Genomic DNA, 17,230 nt, shown 5'->3' on the forward strand with positions numbered 1-17,230 from the left:
CCCCAGTTGGATATTTATAATAAAAATTCTTTGTTTACTTTCAACTGTTGAAGGCTCAGAAGCTAAATAAATTTCACTTCGTTGCTTTTGTCGAACATTCAGTAAAGGTCATGACGAACAGACAGTAAATTTTTGCTGACAATTTCGGTAATAACTGACCTTTGTCCAATTTAAGATTACCGAGTCTCTCAGCATTTGAACCTTCGCGTGATGATTACCGAGTACTCGACATCGACTCGACTCTCGCTAATTATTTTGCCGAGATTGTGTAGGATTTACAGAATGCCCGTCCAACCACGGATCACATATTTACGATTCGACAAATACTCCCGAAGTAACGCGAATACAACGTACCCACACACACAATGTGAATGTTGTTGCCATTTACCTGTCACAATGCCTAGTATAATCATTTACCCAAGTTCGAATTCACCTTGACTGCTGATGTGTGGTATCGGGAGGCGATTAGTTATCATACTTTTTTTGTTGTTGTTCAAACTCGAAATTGCTTGTTTAGTTTGCTGTGCTATTGAATGATAGAGTGAATGTTAATAGTTTTTTTTTCTACTGCCATTATTTAGATAAACGAACTTTGATATCTGTGTACGGCGGATTGCAGCTACTTCTGGCTTGCCACTCGTTAGCTAAATGCGCGATGTTGACTAGTTGTTTTTTTTAGTATTTTGTTAGCCTCTCTTGCTTTGGTTGCTTTTGTTTTTTTTTAATATCACCGATAAAAAGGAAGAGATTCTGGTATTTTGTTTCATTTAAATTCTTGAAAATATCGATACACGTCGTTTAACAGTTTTATTTAGCTTTCTTGTTCTTAGTATAATGTTTGTCGTTTAGTTTGCAATGTTGCATAGTTCATTTGTATTACGAATAAATAATGGTTATGTTCCCTACTATTTTTTTTATTAATGGTTGCCTTGCTTGCATTGTTATATAAATAAATTTTATATAAATTTGTAAACGGCTTGATCGGGACTTTTCCTCTACTAATAATAATCACGTTCATGATATAAGAGTTCTTTATGTATGGTTACGAGCTATGGCATTTGTTTTTTTTGTGCTCACCCCAAACTATTTTCGTAAATAGTAGATAAACTAGGATGTGTGTCTGTGTGTTTGTTGCGCCTGGCTTTGAAATAGTTTGCTGTCCGCTGATCTTCTGACTCCGGCTCTGTTTTGAACAAAGTATAGTGGGCGGCAGTTTCGTATTCCTCTCAGCCTTCTTATCTACCTACCAACAACCGTCTTCAACCTTCTAACGTCCGTTCTAAACTATTCCATTATTCTGACTTATGGTTTCTTAGATCTTTGTTTTTTTCTTTATTTTTGTTTGTTGATCACTGCTTCAGGATCTCCTAAACGTACCACTATCCGGCGTTTGAAATTATTTTATAAATAATTCGCATAGCGTTGATTGAATCACTGGTAGAGCATTTTACCCTTTTCACTTATACACTTTGTTTTTTTTTGTTTTGTTATATCAGTTATCAACTGTTATCGTACTCTAATTTTGCTTTACTGTTATTAATGTAATAATAATTATTTCAATATATAATAATAATTTTATTTGATAGTAAAATAAATGGCATTTTCACGGGTGATCGTTTTGTTGTTGTTGAAGTTGTTCTTTTCCGCTGTACCATGTCCAACCTTTAGTAACACAACAAGTATTACCTACCGTTGGAAGTACGATCCAGCCCAACCGTTCAGTTACTGCTGATGTTCACACGGTTGCACGATTTTGCTCGGTTTATCACGTTTAAAAGTGTCTTAGTTTTAAAACGATCTACTCCGAGAAAGGGAAACTAGTTTCACCTTCCGTTCGTCTTGTCTTATTTAAAGCTCCGATATTCAAAGCTTCCTCCACCAATGCTGGTGTGTGGTGTGTGTGTGTGTGTGGGTGTGATCTAATCACTTACCGATTAGCGTTTTTTCAAATAGTGCGTTTAGTTCTTGCATCATCCTAGCTGCGGGTTATGGGCATTTTACAATATTTTTGTGTTTTGTTTGCTACTTTCTATGATTACCGCCATCGACTGGGAAGCGTTTATCTGGGCGCCTTGCTGCCCTTGTGAAAGCTGCCGCTATGCTGAGGTCGTGGCGTGAACTGTCGTGATGCTGGTGAAAGGTATAGAAAATAGTTTATTTTTTTATTTTTTATTTTGTTAAAGCATTCATATCTGTATACACTGAAACCTCCATTTACGAACTAAACGAGGGTTTGTAAAGAGAGGTAAGTTCGTAAAAAATGTTTTGTGTAATGAATGTGGGGATACTCCATCATATAACTATTTTCGGAACGAATATGAAGAGTAAAGTAAGTACAAGAAAACGATGTTTGAAGTAGTTCTGAATCCAAATGGCGACTTCCGGTTTCTAGATATTCCTTAAAAACTTTTACAATATGAGTATTTTCGGAACGGGATTGATTAGTAGATGTCGGAAAACAATGTTTGATAAGGCTCTGAAATCGAAGAAGGCGACTTCCGGTTTCTTGATATGCTATACAAAACCCTTACAATATGTGTATTTTCAGTACATGTCGAAAAACGATATTTGATGTGATTCTGCCTCCCAAGATAGCGACTTCCGGTTCATTGACATTCCTCGAAAACCCTAACAACATGGGTAGTTAGTTTTGGAACGAATTTGAAAAATATCTGCAGAAAAATAATGTTCGGGGTTGTTAAAAAATACAAGATGGCGACATTAGTTTATTAGTATTCCTTGAACTTGGTATTCCTTGAAAACACTACCCTATGATAAAAAAAGAACCGGAATTTTATTAAAAACGCAAAATTTCAATTTTTAATAAATTTCTTTATTATCGCCTTCAAAGTACTCTCCTCCTGCGGCAATACATGCATGCCAATGCTTGATCCAATTTTCCATACAAGTTTTATAGGCCGCCGAAGGTATAGCCTTTAGTTCACGCAGCGAATTCTCTTTTATGGTCTCTATAGTCTCAAAACGCGTTCCCCGCAATGGCAATTTGAGTTTGGGGAAGAGGAAAAAGTCACACGGGGCCATATCTGGAGAGTACGGTGCTTGGTTGATATCGAAAAAAACAGTCAGCATAACTTCGATTTTGGACCGACTTTGACGTTCTTTTTTCGGGTTCGGCTCGCCTTCGAAGCGCCATTCGGTCGATTGTTGTGCGGTTTCGACGTCATATTCATAGATCCACCCCTCATCACCAGTTATGATGCATTCGATGAATGTGGGATCACTATCTGCGTTGGAAATCATCTCTTTGGTCACATCAACACGACGCTGTTTTTGAATGAAATTCAGCTTTTTTGGCACCAGCCGAGAAGCGACGCGTTTCAAACCCAAAACATCAGTTAAAATGTGTTCGGCTGATCCAACAACACAGCAATCTCTCTAAGCGGTACAGAACGATTTTGCAACACGATTTGCTTCGCCGATTCAATGTTTTCTTCAGTAACAGATGTTGTTGGGCGGCCAGGGATCTCATCATGATCCAAGCTTGTACGACCACCTTTGAAGCGTTTATACCACTCGTATGCCTGTGTTTTTCCTAGACACGATTCACCAAAGGCCTTTTCCAACATTTTCAACGTTTCGGAACACTTGAATCCATTTGCAACACAAAATTTGATGCACGCACGTTGTTCTAAATTTTCATCCATTATAAAAATCGCCACACGAAAATTTTTCAACTTCTTTGTATAGACGCCAAACAAAAACTAAAAGTGTTGCCAACGTTGAGAGAATAAAAGTTTACCGATCGGACAAGCGCGGGAATTTTAAAATGAAAATTCCGGTTCTTTTTTGATCATAAGGTATACCGGATGTCACCACGAAGAGTTTTGAAACAAACTTAAACATCGTTTATGGGTATCCAATCTATTCCGAAAATTCTTTTACTTTAAGGGTTTTCAAGGACTACATCCATAATCCGAAGGTTGTTCTCTTGGAATTCGAAACGACACCAAACATCGGTTTCCGGCATCTGTTAATTAAAACTTTTCCAAAAACATCCATATTGCAATGGTTTTCAAAAAATATCGATAATCCTGAAGTCGCTAGTTTCGAATTCAGAACCACCTCAAACATCGTTTTCTGACATCTTCTTATGAATCCCGTTCAGAAAACACCCATATTGTAAGGGATTTTAAGGAATATCAAAAAAAACCGGAAGTCGCCATCTTGACTTTCAGAACCACCTCAAACATCGCTGCAGGAGCTTTGTTGGATGGGACAGAATGTGTGGAAAAGCGGACATCGAGCGGCTACCTTCTACCAAAGCTGTGGCACAACGAACGAGCTGGGAACTGGCTTCATAGTGCTGGGCAAGATGCGTCAGCGAGTGATTGGGTGGCAGCCGATCAACGCTAGGATGTGTAAGTTGAGAATTAAAGGCCGTTTTTTCAATTACAGCATCATTAACGTGCACTGCCCACATGAAGGGAGACCTAATGACGAGAAAGAAGCGTTCTACGTGCAGCTGGAACAAGCCTATGACGGCTGCTCACGCAGAGACGTAAAACTTGTCATCGGTGACATGAATGCCCAGGTAGGAAGGGAGGCAATGTACCGACCAGAAATCGGGCCGAACAACCTGCATGCCGCAACGAATAACAACGGTCAATGATGTGTCAACTTTGCGGCCTACCGAGGAATGGTAGTCAGAAGCACCTTCTTTCCCTGCAAGGATATCCACAAAGCTACCTGGAGATCACCTGACCAACAGACCGGAAACCAAATCGACCGCGTTTTGATCGACGGAATTTTTTCTCGGACATCAACAATGTTCGCACCTACCGCAGTGCGAATATAGATTCGGACCACTAATTGGTTACTGTATGAATGCGCTCAAAACTTTCGACGGTGGCTACCAAACGTCGAAACCGAACGTCGCGGTTTAACATCGAGCGGCTCCGGGATACTGGAGTAGCTCAAGATTACGCGTAGCAGTTGGTAGTGGCACTACGAACGGAAGAGCAGCCTGGTGCAGCTACTCTTGAAGATGGCTGGAGAGACATCCGTTCTGCCATAGGTAGCACTGCATCAGCAACGCTAGGTACGGCGGCTCCGAACGTAAGGAACGACTGGTTCGACGACGAATGTGAACAGTTAGTGGCCGAGAAGAATGCAGCTTGGGCGAGCAAGCTGCAACACCGGACGAGAGCAAACGAGGAGCGATACAGACAGGCGTGGAACAGACTAAACTCGGTATCCCGTAGAAAAAAGCGCCAACAGGAAAACCGAGATCGCGAAGCGATGAACGAGCTGTTCCGTGTTCCGATGAACGAGCTGTTTGACACAAGGAAGTTCTACGAGAAGGTGAACCGCTCGCGCAGAGGCCATGTGCCATAGGCCGATATGTGCAAGGACATCAACGGGAATCTTCTCACGAACGACTGTGAGGTAATCGAGCGGTGGAGGTAGTATTTCAACGAGCACCTCAATGGCGATGTGGCGGAATACGAAAGTGGCGGAGCGGTAACGAACTAGGGAACGCGTGCGGAGGACGATAGACTGCCGGTCCCAGACCTCCAAGAAGTGGAGGAGGTGGTAAGCTGGTTGAAAAATAATAAGGCCGCTGACGTTGACCAACTACCAAGCGAGCTACTAAAACACGGTGGTAATGCACTAGTGAAAGCACTGCACTAGGTCGTTACCAAGATCTGGGAGGACGAGATTTTACCGAAGGAATGGATGGAAAGAATTGTGAAACTGCTGCAATTACCGCGCGATGACTCTGCTGAACGCCGCCTACAAGGTACTCTCCCAAATCTTATGCCGTCGACTTTCACCGGTTGCAAACGAATTCAAGCAGGATTTATGGGCGAACGTGCTGCCACGGACCAAGTGTTCGCCGTCCGCCAGGTGTTGCAAATGTGCCGCGAATACAATGTGCCCACACATTACTTATTCATCGATTTCAAATCAGCCTACGACACAATCGATCGAGATCAGCTATGGAAAATCATTCACGACTATGGATTCCCGGACAAACTGATACGATTGGTCAAGGCTACGATGGATCGAGTGATGTGCGATGTTCGAGTATCGGGGATAAACTCGAGTCCCTTCGAAACTCGCAGAGGGCTACGGTAAGGTGATGGCCTTTCGTGTCTGCTATTCAATATTGCTTTGGAGGGTGTGATAAAAAGAGCTTGGAGGGTGTGATAGACACGTCCAGCTACTTGATTTCGCTGATGATATTGACATTATAGCACGCAACTTTGAGAAGATGGAAGATACGTACATCGGACTAAAAGCTGAGGCCAAGCGTATCGGACTAGACATCCATGTGTCAAAGTCAAAGCACATGAAAGGCAGGGGCTCGAGAGAAGATAATGTCAGCCACCCATTACGAGTTCTGATTGGCGGTGATGAAATCGAAATGATCGACGAGTTCGTGTACTTGGGCTCACTGGAGACTGCCGATAATGACACCAGCAGAGAAATTCAGAGACGTACTTCGTCAGGAAATCGTGCTTACTTTGAACTGCGCAGGACGCTTCGATCGAGCAAAATTCGCCGTCGTACGAAGTTAACTATCTACAAAACGCCGATTAGACCGGTTATCTTCTACGGGAACGAGTCCTGGACAATGCTTGTGGAGGATCAACGTGCACTGGGTGTTTTTGAACGGAAGGTGTTGCGAACCATCTTTGGCGGAGTGCGGATGGAAGACGGTACGTGGAGAAGGCGAATGAACCATGAACTGCACCAGTTGCTGAGAGGACCAACACTCGTCCAAACGGCCAAGGTCGGGCGGTTACGGTGGGCCGGGCATGTTGTTAGAATGTCGGAGAACAACCCGGTTAAAATGATTCTCGATAATGATCCAACCGGTATAAGAAGAAGAGGCGCGCACCTGGCAAGATGGATCGATCAAATTGAGGACGACCTGCGGACCCTTCGCAGCTACCGAGGCTGGCGGCGAACAGCCATGAACCGAGTAGAATGGAGACGCCTCCTGTATACAGCAGAGACCCGCGTGGTCTACGACTGAAAGAGTAAGAGTAAGAGTAAATCAAACATCGTTTTTCGACAAATACCCATATTGTAAGGGTATTCATCTACTCATCAATCGCGTTCCGAAGATACCCATATTGTAAGGGTTTTTAATGAATACCAAGAAACCGGAAGTCGCCATTTCGGAATTGCAAAATACCTCAAACAACATTATCTGGAGTCTACTCTTCAAAGCCGTTCCAAAACTATCCATATTGTAGTAGTTTCCATGGAATATAAGCGTAGCAAATGTCAATAACAGGAGGGGGTTACGAAAAATTAATATACACTGAAGTCTTTTTTTATGCGAATTTACATACCGCATAAAAAAAACCGCATAACTCTGAAAATTCGCATAAAAAACCGCATAACTCTAAAACTTCGCATAAAAAAACCGCATAACTCTGAAACTTCGCATATAAAAAAAACCGCATAAAAGAAGACCTCAGTGTAATTTGAAGAGAATCGATACTTTTTGAACATCATAGAAACGTTATGCACACCTCAGATATGACTATAAAGGGGGGAGAGGATGTAGTAAGTGCCTCTAAAAAAAGGGGTGTATTTGATGTAACGACATAGCTTGCAAAAGGACTGAACGGATTGCCACCAAACTTGGCACAGGTACTGCTTGCTCTTCATAGATGGTATTTTATAGAGGAGGGAGCGTAGTAAGTGTCAATAACAGGAGGGGATCATGACAAAATTTATCTAATTTGACGAGAATCGATACTTTTTTAAGACCACTGATACTTTTTGCGAAACTTAGATATGATTAAAAGGATATTCGTGTGGGGTGGATGCAGTAAGTGCCTCTAAAAAAAGGGCAAAAACATTGTGGTATTCCTTCAAAATGTTCACCAGATAAATAAGTTTTTTTATGCTTCCAGATATAAAACGACTCAAGCTTCAGACGAGTTCGATTGAAACTCACTCACCTGGCATCACCATATTCATGGCTGGATAAACACCTGCAATTGGACGAATATCATTCGGAGGTGACCGGCGACTTGGCGGTAGTGCCAAGGAAGGCTGTAGGAGAGCGAAATAATGAATTATTAGTGTTAGTGAGCGCAACCTATCGGTGTCAGTCTTGCGTCGTTTTCGCTTGAAGCAAAAACTAACTCAGTTCCTCAAACAAATGCCATACGTTGTTTGAACTGGGCTGTTGTGGTTTTATTTCAAGCGAAAACCGCTACCAGTCACTTACATGCGTGAAGTACGTCTGTCCAATTTTGACGTACGACATCCCAGCAGCATTCAACGGGATCAGCTGTGAATGGTAGGGTTCGATTGCCGCTGCACACGCGGCAGCGGCAACGGCCGCAGCCGACTGAATGGCACTCGACGGTACCGTATGGGCCGCGGCAGCAGCAGCAGCGGCAGCCGTAGCTGCAGCTGCTGCATTGGCAGTCTGATGTGCGTGATTTCCACCGCCGGCGCTTCCGGATCCGTTAGAACCACCGTTGTTGCTGCCAACACTTCCGCCCCTCTGGCTGTAGTAGTGCGGCTGTGGCTGCTGATGCTGGGGCGGATAGTAAGAATGATGGGGTTGACTAGAACCGCCCCCGTGAGCACTCTGATGGTGCGACTGTGGGTGATGGTGCACTTGATGCGGCTGGTGATGCTCATGTATTGACGAAGATGTAATACTGTTTGGTGAATTGTTACTTTCCGTTGAGTTTGTGCTCGGTGTGTTTCTACTGTTTACGTTAAAATTGTTGAAGTTTCTTTTTAAGTCTAGATTTGGTGGTTTGGATGAACGGTTGATGCGTGTCTTATCGCTAGGGTTGATATTACTGCTAGTATTATTGTTACTATTTGGTAATGTTGGTATCAGTGGTGGCTTGGTCACACCTCCCTGGCCTTCTGATCGGGATGGACCCTTGGGTGGCTGTCCGAGCATCAGAGGGCCATTTCCGTTATTGTTAGAATTCTGATTGTTCCCTGTATTGTTATTATTGGCGTAGCTCGAATTCTTAGGACCGTTGCTAGCGGAGTTGTTCTGGTTCTGTGGGCAGCCATTGCTTTGGTAACCACCGCCACTGTTGGGTGTCATCTGCCGGCTGTTATTATTGTTGTTGTAACTGAAGTAGCTTCCACCGTTTTGATTCGATCGTTTTCCTTGATAACCACCACCTGACCCGCCACTGCCCTTGCGCTCTTCGTAACTATGGCCACTTCCACCGGTAACATTGTAGTGATAATGTCCAGCACTACCACCACCAGCACCAGAAATGCTCATTTGAGGAGTGTAACCATTGGGAAGGATAGGAGGAGTCGCAAAAAGAGGAGGATTCTTTGCATGCGGCGGCAAGGACAGAGGCAATGACAATGGCGTACTGGGAGTTGACTGGGGTGTTGCCGGATTATTGTTTTGCCCTGCGTTCGAATAGATGTTGTTAGATGAACCATTGCTTGACGACAGTGAATCGGGATTGTTGGACTGCGAATGATGATGGTAACCAGTGCTGGTAGCTGCTGTGGCAGTGGGAAGTACCGAATTCACAACCGCTCCTCCGGCGGCGGCAGGATGATGAGGATGATGTGTCATAGGACTAGCAAATGGAAGCATGTTGGAGTAAATCGGTTGAGGAATAGCATACATCGGACCACTGGACGGGTCCGGCAAGGGCATTGGAATATTGGTCGCGAATGGAGATATAGGAACCGGTGTCACCGAGGCGCTCTGATTTTGATTTTGTGACTGTGAACCGCTGTGACCGGGCGGAGTGATGTTACGCTTTCCCGTGTTGCAAGGAATCGAAGCTGGAGCGGCACCCATCATGCCACTGTTTGTAGGAGTTTGCGACACCGGTGGTGGCATTATGAGTGGTGTACTGCCGGTCGAATGCACCGGTGTCTGAGGAACGTAGTAGGTTATTGGCTGATTCCAGTAGTTCTGATAAGCGGCACCTGGTAGGAAGATGAATTAGATGAAAATATGTAGTAGTTTTGATTTGTATTAATACTATATTGTAAAGTGGTGTGCGTTTTTTGTCTACATTAGTTGTACAGTAAGAATAACTAGGCGAAACACAGGCCCGTATCCAGGATTTCGTTTCGGGAGGGGCCCAAAGATAAAAAAATAATGTTACTGAAGATTGTTGATGTATGTGATTCTCGGAGTGCCCTTTACGGGTGTTTTTAACAGACACTTTAAATTTTTCTACTGGAACTGTTATTGTATAACATTTCTTTACGTTTACTGTCTTGTTATTTCTGTAACATATGTCTGAGACCTTCTAAATAATTATATATCGGTTTTTGATTCCCCTCGGGCCTCCCCTCTGGGTACGTGACTGGTGAAACAGTTTTCTCTTGATGTCAATTTCATATCACTTAGAAAGTTTTACAATGCAAGAAAAATATGGTAATCACTTGGTATCAAGTCCGGATAGTAAAGTGTATGCATCAAAACTTCTCAACCAAGCTCTCGGTGTTTCTGACTCGTCCCTATAGACGAATGTGAACAGGCGTAGTCAGAATTGAACACGACATCTCTTCAGTCGGCCAATTCTTGGCGTTTCTGGTTAATCGTTAGCTTCAAACGTTTCAGTTTTCAACAGTAGCGATCCGCCATTAGTGTTTGGCCACATCAAAAATGATCCGTTTTTAGTTCCCTTTTTAGGTCTAACGGACAGTGCAAAGCAAAGTCTTGGTATTACATTCCTTTAGTGGAACTCGACCTTCTGTTTCAACAGACTTTGCATCCGATTCAATATGTACAGAACCATTACATGGCTGGTGCTACGATTCTACTGACACTACGAATCCTTCCGGGTGGGGGCTCGAACATACGACAACTGGTTTATAAGACCAGTAGCCTATGCATTGAACCGCCAACCCGGGACAAACAGATGGCATTACTAATTAAAAAACCCTAACACGTTCAATATAGTTCGGAAGTCATCTCACAAGTTCTTTTCGTCGTTATGTAAAATCGAATAGTGAAGTTGCAATAGATAACGTGAAGATGTCAAAAGGAAGTATTTTCACAATTTTGCATGTCCACTGGAACATAAAATAAAAAGATTTGCAAAATGGATGCAACGATTTTTCGAAGCTCATCAAATGTACCGTATCACAAATCAATCGTTACGACGGCGATTCCATGAATCATATTCGCCAGATTTGGCCCTCGGAAACTATTTTCTGTTCTCAGGTTTAGAAAAGGTGTACGTTGGGAATAGATTTGCATCTAATCATCACTGAGACTGAAACGTTTTTTGAAGCCAAGGAGAAATAGAATTGGTGTACTATTAGGTTATTTGTCATGGAAGAAGGATATTTGTGAGTATAAATTTCAGTAATCGTAGTATTCGTGCGCGACCTAATACGTTCCAGTTTCAAGATGCTCGAATGCATCATAAAACTTACGGATGTCCTGAGTGAACGTTACAAAAATATCCGATACTGAAGTCACACAAAATCTTGATTCACAGTTCCTACTCGTGGAAACAGGAAACATTTTAAATACTATCGCGGAACGTATCAAAACTTCCTCAATTTTTTTGGTCTAAAGTCTATTCGCTCATCTAAAGTCTAAAATATAGACGAGCGAATAGAATTGAAACAAAATAGTTGATCCATTGTAGTGACATATTGAAATCATCCGAAAGTTCTATTTCTAGCATTTTCCTGCTATTTATTCAGTATACCGATCTATGTTAAGATCTTTACCATTCAATTTATAATATTGAAAGACTAGCAATAACATGGAAGAAGAAGAGAAAATACCAAATGAAACATTTCTCAGAAAAAGCAAAGTCCTGACATTACATTCCTTTTGTGGAATTTGGCCTTTCTGTTTCAACAGACTTCGCAGCTGATTCTTAGTGTACAGAATCATTACATGGCTAATACATGGATCCTACTGACACTAAGAATCCTTCCAGGTCGGGGCTCGAACATACGACAACTGGCTTGTAAGACCAGCGCCCTATGCATTGAACCACAACCCGGGCCATTTCTTAAAAGCTAGATGGAAATAGATAAGAGATCATGTTATCGTAATATGATGAGAGAATATTTTTGAAAATAACTGTTTGGTGAATAAAAGTAATTTTCGAAAAAATCTGAGAACTGAAGACGAAAACGAACACCTACAATTGTCGCCTTTTAAGACGTGGCAGCAGGAATCTAGTGGATCTATTCTTGGTTAACTTTTTCTCCCACCGGATTGGAGAAAGATAATAGGTACTATTAGTCTCCTAGTGGACTCTAGCCCCTTCCATTTTCTGAAATTGGAGTTGGGTAAACCGATTACGACAAACATTTCCAGTTGCGGAGATATAATCCTGTAGGCAGCGTAAGCGACAAACCGCATTTTCTTTACTTCGATCGATTTTCTCGGAGATGTCTGAATCGATATCGAAAATTCTAATTCGTTTGAAAGCTACTTAAGGCCATCGCCCAAGTACCATGCGCGCGGGTGGTTTTAAGAAATTTTCGATGGGCATTTTGAAAAATTTGCCAAAACCAAAAACATACAGACCTTTGAAATACTTTTATCTATTTACAGGGTGAAAATGGCTGAAAAATTCGGAGGATTTTCCGAGTCTTATCAAAAATAGCACAGAAAAAATGAGCTTTTTTGTAATTTTTCACAATTATTTGAAAAAATAATTCGATGGAATGAAATTTTTTTTTCAAAACAATTTTATGCTGGCAACAAGGATCACATTCGGAAACATTTTTGGAAAACCTTTTCACGCTTTTCATGGAAAATCAACGAATTTCATATAACCGATTTCGTGGAAATTTTTAACATTCGTGGATTTCCTATGAAAAGCGTGAAAAGGTTTTCCAAAAATGTGTCCGAATGTAATCTTTGTAATGATGGATACAAAGATTACATTCGGACACATTTTTGGAAAACCTTTTCACGCTTTTCATAGGAAATCCACGAATGTTAAAAATTTCCACGAAATCGGTTATATGAAATTCGTTGGTTTATTTGAAAAAAAAAATTTATGTCATCGCATTATTTTTCCAGATAATTGTGAAAGATCACAAAAACACTCATTTTTCAGAGCTATTTTTGATAAGACTCGGAAAATCCTTCGAATTTTCCAGCCATTTTCACCCTGTAGATAGATAAAAGTATTTCAAAGGTCTGTATGTTTTTGGTTTTGGCAAATTTTTCAAAATTTCCATCGAAAATTTCCAAAAACCACCCGCGCGCATGGTACTTAGACGATGGCCTTAAGGCTGTGGACAATCTCGCGAGTTATTTCTTTTTTTAATTGAAATTTGACAGCTATTTTGTTGTGGTCGAAAATAACCTCACTCGAAAGCATGGTTATTTTTGACAGATCGATAGTTATTTTCTGATATCGAAAAAAAAACTTTACAAAAAATACTAATTTCAGATATTTAGTAAAAATTACTTCTGTGTATTTTTTTAAATTTTCGGTCATATAAAATACCCCAATAAAAAGTTTGAACACATTGTCAAACGCAGTAAGTTTTTTCGAAGTTCTTCTTACGATTTCTGTATTACACTTATAATACCCCTTTGATATCATTTTATTTTCAGTGTAAAATAAACCCAAATAAATATGCATCCCCCAAACTTTAAAATGGGCCGCAGTTTTGGTTAAATTTAACTACTAGACTGTCAAATTCTAACAAAACGATTCGTGAAATTGTCCACGGTCTAAGAAACGTATTTTCAAATGCCAATTAAATTTTTTATCGTGGCGTCACAAACGAACTCTGTATCATTATTGACAGTTCAGTGAAACTGTTTACATGGGCTTTTTTATATTTGTCAAATGTTTCTTATTTGTATACATACCACCGGTTCATATCAAACATGAACTTAATTCATCACGAGTTCATTTGTGATGCCATCTTGTAAAAATCAATTAGGTTTTGCACGATGGCCACTCGAATGAACTACCGATGAACTGCCGATAAAACAAGTTCATCTTTTGACAGCTATCAGTGGTTTGTTTACATATCTATTAACACGTATTCAAATTAGAATGAACGCAATGAACACATAAACAAACCACTGATAGCTGTCAAAATTGATTCATTTTGTTCATGTTTGTGAGGTTATGTTATGTTGTTATTGTTAGGTTTTGCACGATGACGACACAAATGAACTGCCGATGAATCAAGTTCATATTTGACAGTTGCCGTGTACTTGTTTTGTTTTGCGACTGCAAGTTAAAAATTAAAAAATGACGAAAAAGTGCCTGTTTGAAACGTATTCCACAGTGAAAAGAACTATAAAGATTGCCCTGATGTGTTTCCAGCATCAAGGAGCGATATATGTATGAATCTGTTTAGTGTGAGGCGACTTGCAATTTTTACATTCGAACGATGAACCTCTGATGAACTTTTAAACTATAAACAAGTAAACGTCGACTGTCAAAAAAAGTTCATTCTGTTCATTTTGTGAGGTTATGGCATGTTCGTGGAAAACCCAATAATCTCACAAAAATGAAAAAATGAACTAATTTTCACAGCTATCAGTGGTTTGTTCATGTGTTCATTCTAATTTGAATTAGGTTTTGCACGATGACGACAAAAATGAGCTATCGATGAGACAAATTCATTTTTAACAGTTGCGTGTGTTTGTTTTGTTTTGCGACTGCAAATTAAAAATTGAAAAATGACGAAAAGTGCCTGTTAAAAAACGTTTTTCACATTGAAAAGAACTAAAAACATTGCTATTGATTGAAATTGATAAATCTGTTTAGTGTGAGGCGACTTGCAATTTTTGCATTCAAACGATGAACCTCTGATGAACTGATCACTGGGAGTACGATGCGGTGTTCTGATGCTGCTCTCAAAAAAGTATAATTTCAATGTGTTGTTTGATACGTATAGTTAAAAATTTGGTTGAAATAGTTATTTTGAGTGATTGTGCAGGCGTGACAAGTATGTGTATAGTAGTGAGAGTGCTTTTTATTGAATAATATTGATCCGTGGAACAAAAGATGCTCAAGCGGCGGATACTGTGAATTTGTCGCCCCAAAATTCAACAATGTTAACCTGTTAACCGATCGAAGCGCCGTCTGCATGTCATTGTCGGTGTTATCGGATTTCTATGGAATGTGTGAAAGGTCTAGGGTTTGCAAAGGACCCATTCGCGAGTGTTTTTATCGGCCCCCTGTCACGACGCCATCTTGATGAGATCAAAATCGGAACTTCAAAATCAATTGATTGCAGCCTAAACAAACAAACAGTAATACATTTGTTTTACGCGTTTACCTTGTTTAGTGCAAGAAAATTAGTCAATTTTGGGTCGACTCTCTCACAATAACTTGTCGGTTTACCTAAAATACAGCAGACATTGTTTTGGGACATCAAGTGGAAATAATTTTCACAATTTGAGAGTCGCGATGAGTATCAAAACATCGCAGTGTTTGGGGCTCGAAACGCGAGGGGCTCAACGTAATCGGTATACTTTCAAATGGCTGGTGCTCACATACCGGTGTCAGATGGGTGGTTTTTATTTTATTCTTTCAGTGGTCGTGTTTCATTTCGCGTTGCTGACAGCAGAGCGAGCAGGAGAAAGGGGATACTGGTGAGATCGTTCCTTGGAGATATTTTATATTTTCCTAATTATTATATTTCTCCTGAGTATCGAAAATCAGGTTTTGTTGAGATCTTATTGTTTACCAAAACATATCCGGATCTCTTTCCCTTCCTACTAACAAATCTCCTATCCCGTGATGCTCGTGGAGATACAGTGGTACCCGCGGTCTCTAGAAACAACGAGTATCGGACTAACATTCCTTCCTTTCCCTCAGTAGCACAGCCTTTGGTCGTAGCCAGCGTCGTTATTGATCATTTAATAAAAAGTTAGGAGTGAGTGAGTATGTACAGTGAAAATGATTTCCTCCCCAGCTTCATTTTTTTGGTTCATTGTACATTTCCACTCATTCGGTCAATCACGAAGTGCAACTACGGGCGATCTACTTCAGCTCAGCTCAGCTCAACTTAAACGATGAACCACTGATGAACTTTTAAACTGTAAACAAATACACGTCGACTGTAAAAAAAACTACAAGGATCAGCCCCATGGGGTTGTTCGAGCCATTGATGTGGAACAAGGCAACCAAAATTTCTAATGATCGACATTTTCAATTAATCGTCACACTTTTGAATCCGCAAATGCACGAGAGTCTGCTTAGATTGATCTTTATTAGAAATCAACACCGAACACGCGAACCCAGAATATAGACTATAATTTATCGTGTTTGTTTTGTAGCCGACAAAATTACATCAATAGCCCAAATGTATGGAATTATATGTTTGTACACGCTTGCGATACGGATATCGATATATAAGCTTCTCTTCGCCAAGCTTGTGTTCAAGTTTTGTATGCAAGAAGTTATTTTTATAGCGTTTCTCTACCATTCTGCGATTTCGGTTGAAACGATAAACCTTTTCTCATTATCAATCGAGTTCATCTTATATAAATTGGAAATTAAACTTATGCACTCCAAATTTACCCTGGGGCAAGTGTCTATTTCTCAGGCGAAACGACATAATATGGAATTTCATCCGATCTTGCATGACACATGATCAGAGCATGCCATTTAAAGCTTCAAATCGTTTTATGGCACTTTTTGTCTTGCTGTCTAGCAACAACCAACCTCTAGCATGCTACTCGTAGGACTGAAACGTTAGCTATAATTTTGTTTATATTTAGAGATTCGCGTGCTTCCAACAGCTTGGCTTTAACATCGATTGACCAATCAGAGCTTTCTCTTTGATATATCGCTTAGCCCTTCAAAACCGTCGACTATGGCAGGGAAATCCGGAGATTTTTTGCAGACAAAATAGGACACTGCTAGCTATTAATCAACATTTCAATGATATAAAATTCAAAATACATGGCTATGAACATTCAAATCAATACGTAGAAATATTTCCAATCAAATGGTGACATAATATTAATAATTCATACAGAATTGACTGAGCTGTAATTATTCAAAACCTGACCACATTTCTACGTGTATTTTTGCTTGAGTTTCTGATTTGCACCCCTATATACCAAACAAAAATGCGTTCCACATTAAAAGTTCATTCTGCTCATTTTGTGAGGTTATGTCATGTTCATGCAAAACCTAATACGTGTTAATAGATATGTAAACAACCCCGCAGCTGTCAAAAGATGAATTGCCGACAGTGTGGTCTGTTTGCATATCTATTAACACGTACTTGAATTAGAATGTACACTTAAACAAACCACTGATAA

The 17,230-nt window shown here is 40.6% G+C and overlaps 1 protein-coding gene across 11 annotated transcripts in view; it reads right to left on the minus strand.

Annotated features, from left to right (window-relative positions):
* Window positions 1-526: 526 nt before the first annotated feature.
* Window positions 527-17,230, minus strand: part of LOC131436179 (protein encore) — a 159,287-nt gene continuing 142,583 nt past the window's right edge. For all 11 annotated transcript variants that reach the window (XM_058604729.1, XM_058604734.1, XM_058604733.1 and 8 more), the window contains 3 exons: window positions 8,216-9,921; window positions 7,944-8,037; window positions 527-2,130 (listed from right to left, as the gene is read on the minus strand). In XM_058604729.1, the coding sequence (XP_058460712.1) occupies window positions 2,060-2,130; window positions 7,944-8,037; window positions 8,216-9,921 (1,871 nt within the window). In that variant the 3' untranslated portion in view covers window positions 527-2,059. The remainder of the gene's footprint in view (window positions 2,131-7,943; window positions 8,038-8,215; window positions 9,922-17,230) is intronic.

Source organism: Malaya genurostris, chromosome 3, assembly GCF_030247185.1.
Source record: "Malaya genurostris strain Urasoe2022 chromosome 3, Malgen_1.1, whole genome shotgun sequence".
Taxonomy (NCBI): Eukaryota; Metazoa; Arthropoda; class Insecta; order Diptera; family Culicidae; genus Malaya; species Malaya genurostris.